The 7,042-nt window shown below is 28.6% G+C and overlaps 1 protein-coding gene across 1 annotated transcript; it reads right to left on the minus strand.

Annotated features, from left to right (window-relative positions):
• Positions 1-5,681: 5,681 nt before the first annotated feature.
• Positions 5,682-6,177, minus strand: LOC102583688 (uncharacterized). The gene has a single exon (XM_006362470.2). The coding sequence runs from the start codon at positions 6,029-6,031 to the stop codon at positions 5,891-5,893; it is 141 nt and encodes a 46-aa protein (XP_006362532.1). The 5' UTR covers positions 6,032-6,177; the 3' UTR covers positions 5,682-5,890.
• Positions 6,178-7,042: the final 865 nt, after the last annotated feature.

The following is a 7,042-nucleotide window of genomic DNA, read 5'->3' on the forward strand; positions in this document are numbered from 1 at the left end:
GGGGGGGGGGGGGGGGGTGTTGTATGAGGGAGTGTTGTTAATACGTATAAATACAATGTGTAGATACATCGATTTGTAAGCAGAGACGGATCTAGGTTTTGAACTATATGAATTTGGATTTGAAATTCCATCACATTTTGTCTGATTTACTTGGTTCGTAATATGTTATTTACACTTATTTAATGAAAACATTTAACATATATTACAAGATTTTTAAACGGCCAAGACTATTAGGTTCGAATTAATGAACTTATAGTTTTTTTTCACTAGATAACTCACCCTTGATCATATGAACAATGAAAGAGATAGCATCTCATAAAGATTTGTAGCAATTAGGGTTCTCTAAAAGGAAGGAGAAATTTAAATCATTTTCAATATGAAAATCGTTTTTTCTATGAGAAAAGTCGTAATTGATCACAAAAGATCAGTATTTTGTCTTCTTTTTTTTTATGTATGACGATCACACATAAGAATGTATACTTTCATACAATGACAAAAGACAAATATTAATCTTGTATATATAATATAGTTTTTCAACCAATAAGACATCAGATTCAGATGAACCTCCTTCTGCCACGCTATCTATCTAGCTACTATACATATATAACATCATATACACCAATGATATATACGTATATATGAAGTGTGGGGGTGGGTTAGGGGACCATTTGATGATTAGAAAAAGAATCCCAATGGGGGTGGGGGTGGAGGGGGTGGGGTATGGGGACCATGAGGGCATAGGAGTTTGAATAAGATAGAAAGGATGCACGTGGGGATGGATAAGGCTGCCGTTTTGACTGATCACATAATGTCGGGCCAAAGTCTTTGGGCTGAGGTGTCACATTGGATTATATGGCCGACAACAGAATATAAGATTACTTGATCCAGCTCCTCTACTACTTGACACTATTTGGCCCACTTTTTTTGGACACTTCCCTCTCTATCGAGTCGTGGTGGATTAGTAAGTACTTCTTCATTTTTACTCAGATGTCTGGGTTTGAGTTTTCAAGTATAGACGTGGTGGACTAGTAAGTCTTCTTCATTCTTAATCAGACATATTGGATTCAAGTTTTCACTTTTGATAGGATGCATTTTACCCCCTTTTCAATATGAATTCAGATTTAGTCTAGCTCTAATATGAATTGCAAATTAAATATGGGAAAATAAAAAAATAAGTGTATATATTTACAATTTCACCATAAATATGAGGTGCTATAAAGATATAGTGCAGTAGTTAAGACTGTTGGTGCTTTAATAAGAAGTCTCAATTTTAAGTTTTCAGTATGAAAATAATCTTATCGGTATATATGTAGCATGTACGAAAAATAGGAAGTATTTTGTTTTTTTAATCAACAACAATATATCTAGTGATATTTTAAAAGTGAAATAATGGATTAAAATGTACACAAACTTTATTTCTGTTTTTATTTGATAGAAGAGCTCAACTTAATTTACTTATTTTGTAATCGATGTACATGTATGGGTTTTTTTTCTTAAAGTCTGCACTTTGAATTGTGAATTTGGCTCTATTCATAAGAAAAGTATGCAAACATAATAAAGTTGGATTGTACATCCATCCTGAAATGTAATAGAAGTATAAAACTTTGATTTTGTCATTGTTTTTTTGGTATTTTCTTCCTTTATGGTAAAATTAATTACGACAAGATTCAATTGAATGTGGTGCTTGGAAATATTTTATAAGAAAAAGGATTCCTTATCTATTTTACTTAAATATACGTCAGTTTATAATATTACGAATTTTAGTGCATTCAGATATATGAATCTCGAGATATACGAGTCAAAATTTGATGTAATTTGATCTATATATTATATTCAAACGGATCTGCATGTATCTGGAATACATAGATAAATCTTGTTTGCAACTCTCATATCTCACACGCGTACACATCCAAATACATGTATCTGGTGTGATTCACATATATTTGGAATATATCAACAAATCTTGCTCGCCTTCTCCTACCTACACGATTAAATATAATCATATTTTAATGCGGATATTGTATACCAAGTTGGAAAGCAAAGAAAAAATAAGTGGTCCTGTCACAAAATTTTATTTTTCAAAAAAAAAATATATTTTATGAATGTTAATAAATGAGTAGTAATATTGTTAGGTGGAATTAACTTGGAAGTCATTTTCTAACAGTAAGCGTCTTACACGTGGATATGGGCTGGACTCCAAAACCCAATTGGCCCACAAAACTAGTTTTGACCATCAAACCTAACAAGACCATTAGATAACATGATAAGCCTATACCACTTTAAAAACACACATTTTTTAATTCCGTCATTTTTAATCAGAGATTTCATATCCGAGTTTTTGATGCAAAACTATCATTACTAGAGTCTGTGATTTTTCTATATATATTTTAATTTAATCGAGCTCCATCATGAATATAATAACACATTCAGTAAAATTACAAGTGAAGAGAGTATAATTGTGGATTTTGGGTGAAAAATGAATTTATTTATTTATTTTGATAATTGGAAGACAACTACCCAACTCCAATAATTTAAAGGAATGAAAACCCTTCCATGTTTGGTGTGTGAACACGAATATCCAAGCAAATATTATATCACATCATTAACATCTAATTGTAAGTTAAAAGAAGTTTAATGTTTTTTTAACAACCACTAATAATTGTGGAAAAAACTTAAATTATAAATCATCAAAAACCTTTGTTTGTTAGAGTATAGTCGATGAATTAGTTCAATTTTATTATCACTCTTGTTTCTTTATTTTGGTTATTGTACTATACTTATGATGAGTACTTTTCTTTCTTTGTTATTTTCATCTCATATACCTTTCTACTCTTAACATTTTATTAAAATTGTTCTATAAAATATTTTTTCTTAAATCAAAAACTATTTTTCTGTTCTATAAAAGTAGAGGTAACATTTGCATACATCTTCTCTCCGAACCTTACTTATGAAATAATATCGAATTGTTTTCTTATTTTGATCGGGTACGAATCATTGATGCTCGATCTTGTTGTAATTTAGTGAAAATTTCTATTAATCACCCTAAAAATAAAAAATAAATATTATATCATGTCATTATAACCGTCTAATTTTGTGTTGCAAATCGTGGTAGTAACCCCATAAATAGGTTATGATTAATTTAACCAAGTGTGTTTATTGACCAAATGACAAGTGTAAGACACTTTTTTAATGTGCTTTTTCCAATAGTAGCAAAAAGTGAACAAATAATTGGACTAATTGAGACTAGTTTCATGTATCTAGTGAACTTATTATAGTCTTGATCACCAAAAAGAAAACGGCATGCAAGAAAACAAAATAAAGAATTGCTTTTTTGGTACATTTTATAATATATTAATTTTTCTCTCCGTTCATTTTTATGGGTGATATTTTATTTTTGACTAAATTTCAGAGTTAAATTGAATTATATTAGTTTAAAATTTTTAATTTAATGTTCAGAATTGATATGATGGAAAAATATATATCATAAAATATTCATCAATGTTCCATACAATTTGACACTCAAAAAGTAAAAGTGAATGGAGGGTGAGAGTAAATTGTTACTCCCTCTATCCTATATTAATCGTCCACTTTTCTTTTTTACATCCTGCTTAAGAAATCGACATAAAAGGACAATTTTACTAATTTACTTTTAAATTATTTTTTTAGAACTTTATAAACTTACTTACATTTTCAGGAGAAAAAAATAATTATCAAAGTAAAATAATTTTTTTAATTAAGTTTATTTTAATTTTATTAATTGATAAATAGTAATTTAGAATAACTAATATGAGACGGAGGGAGCAAATTTTAAGAATAATATCTTGCCCTTTAGCTTTTGGGACTATGCTCATAATTCAATTAATCATGCTTAGAAATTCGATTTTTTTTAACCAAAAAGTCTTTACTAATTTGTTAAAGCCGTCAATATTTTCTATAATCGATGTTTGTTTGATTCTCGACAACAAAATCAGTCAAGATTTACTTACGCATTATCATCTAGTTTTATGCTAAAGTAATGTTTATATTAATTTAGATTATCATAATAACAAGACAACTGTAAAATGCTAGGGAAAAAAAGAGTAAAAACAAGGAAAAAATAATTAAAAAGATAACATATGTACTTTAGAAGATCTTTTTACTATATATGCACTGTTTTTTTTTAATAATATAAGTTTTTTTCATCGACCGTTGACAATGAATAGAGAGAATTTGAATGAGTTAAAATAAATATATTGTGAAATTTATTTTAGACAAATTTTATATTAAAATAAAAGAGAAGTTAGAGGTTAAGACGTACAACTTTAACTATTGAAGAATCTTTGTTATTAAAACGTTAAAACTTAAGGGAATAAAAGTGCAAGGTGTCAATAACTTGGCGAAAGCAAATAACATCTTGATAGTTGGGCCTAGATTGATTAATGTGCTCTCAAAGACACAAGAGGCATAGAGTAGAGATGTGATTGAGAAAACAGTATGAATTGTGAAACCTGATTTTGATTAGAAGATGAGAAAAATATTTTATTAATTAAATAACAAGACACAAGGACTGCATCGCCCCAAAAACGAAGCGGAACATGGGATATATACACTCATTGACACTCTTATGGATTCGAATGTTAAACTCCTTCCAGAATAGGAAGAGTTACTTAATAATTCTGAAAGGTATAGACGGTTGATAGTGAATATACCCATAATTTCAAAAGTTTAAAAAGATAATGCATATATCTTGATCATAAGATGAATATTTAGGCATTTAAATCTTAAAGTTCAATCACATAAATTGATGCGGAGAATAAAGGAAGTGACAAAAATGTTATTATAATATAATTTTTATGCTTTAAACGCTTATTAAGCGTGCTTTTCCAATAGTACCAAAAAGTTTGGGATAAATTAGTTTGACTAACTTTATGTACATTTGATCCTAACCGTCTGTTGCTTCACCAAATGATTAATTTATGTGTCCAATTTTATAATCTTAGCATTAGGTGCTAAATTTAACCTTGTAAGTTGTAATCATGAAAAGTTTTGCACTTTAGATCATGCTTTAAAAAATTAATCATAATTAACGATATGAACTTTAATTAAGAAGCACTAAGGTACTTCATCTCCCCTCTCACCAAAACATAAAATAATAATAAAGCAAAAAAAAAAAAAAATTAAGAGGGAAAGTCATGTACAAAAGAACTTATAGATTCATAAACATTCAAATATATGGTAGAACTTTAATTCAAATTATTGAAGTTGAAATCATGAAGTAACATTAATCTAATTTAGATGCACTTAATAATCTAATTTTGGATCAACTAATTTCAAACAAATTAATTAAATCTCCATGACCAAAGTATTTGACCAACATCTAAATTGCACTTCAATTTCCCTATTGTAGAAAACATTAAGAGGAATTGAATTCGAAAAACTTGATATAAATGAAAAGGCTCATAAAAATAAAATTATCCCAAAATTATAATCTTGGACAAAAGTATTTGACTAGCAATTTGAATCCCAAAAAGCTCGTCAAAATAAAGTTATCCCATAATTATAATCTTGAAATTATAATTAAGAACACACCCATGAATAGATAACACCAACAACCAAATACGGAATAAAGTTAACCCCAAATTTTATATCGGAATAACCTCAAATCCATGTAAATAGGGAAAGAAATAGAAATTAAACACAAATTGAATCAAAATCTTCTTCTTTGATTGAAACTATCCGATATGTATACAAGAAGAACTAGCCTTAATAATAATAATCTAAAACTAGTACAAAATTTGTTAATTAACCCCCATTTTAACTAATTTAATTTCCTCCATTGCTATATGTACACTCCCAATATGAGGGAAAAGAACAATAGAAAAGAATATAAAACAAAAAACCCTAAATTTTTTCAATCATGCCAACAAAGAAGCATGACTACACATCTTCTAATAATGTAAAGTTTGGCTCTTTGTTCTCTAAGAACTCCTCCAACTCCTCTACTTGAAATTCTCCTCTTTGAACTTCCCATATTTGAGCTTCCCATCTTCATATTTGATTCAAATTGTTGTGTGTGGTTACAAAATCAAGAAAATGAAGGAAGAAAAATGGAATCTTTGATTTTCTTGATTTAGAGCTTTGAGTTCTTGATGATGTGTTAAGAGATTGAATTGAATGTGTTGAAGTTTGAGTAGTAAGAGGGGGTTCTTATAGGTGAGTTTGGAGAGTGGTCCAAAATTGTATTGGTCTAGTAAAGAGGACACTATGGGGGCCATCAAAGGATGTGAAATGCCTCTTATGTGGGTCCTACTTTTCACTTGGTACCCCTCACCCCCACCCCACCCACCCCCATACCACAACCAAGTAAAATAAAGTAGCATTATACAACCATAATATAATATACAACTACATAGTATAAACTATAGAGTATGTAACATGTATAATCCACCTCCCTAATGTTATCATAGATTTAAATGGAGACCAAAAACAATATTACTCTCTCTATTTCATTTTATTTGACCTTTATATTTTAAAAAAATAGATTTTTTATTTTCTTTCAATAGTACTTTTGTAATAGTAGTCAAATTTAGATTTGCAAAGTATAATTTGAACAAGTTCTTAGTAAGTATTTCAGATCATAAGAATTAAATAAAATAAAACAGGAAGAATAGGTGAGTAGTAGAAAATAACATATGTTAAATTGGTCGAAATGCAAGTAAACTACTTAAACACTATAATAGTAAAGAAAATATTACTACAATCTTGACGAATTAATAGTTGAAAATTTTCTTTTGCTCTTATATCAGAGCATTTTATTTTGAAACATTAAAGAATCAATTTGGGGACTAGAGTGATTTATTCCTCTTAGTGAGTCTATTAGATGAATTTGAATTAATTTGATCAGTATATATGTTTCGAATACTATATTGATTTGAATCATGAAATAAGTTAATTTCTAAATTATAACCTTTTATCATATAAACCAAATGACTCCTTTAGTATTTCATATAATCAATTTAAGAAGAATTTTAAATCCACCACACAATTTGAACCCTCCACCTCC

This window comes from Solanum tuberosum, unplaced genomic scaffold (genome assembly GCF_000226075.1).
Source record: "Solanum tuberosum cultivar DM 1-3 516 R44 unplaced genomic scaffold, SolTub_3.0 scf00410, whole genome shotgun sequence".
Taxonomy (NCBI): domain Eukaryota; kingdom Viridiplantae; phylum Streptophyta; class Magnoliopsida; order Solanales; family Solanaceae; genus Solanum; species Solanum tuberosum.

Excerpts from the sequence above, each read along its gene's own strand:
- LOC102583688 (XM_006362470.2), bottom strand. The coding sequence starts at position 6,031 with ATGAAGATGGGAAGCTCAAATATGGGAAGTTCAAAGAGGAGAATTTCA.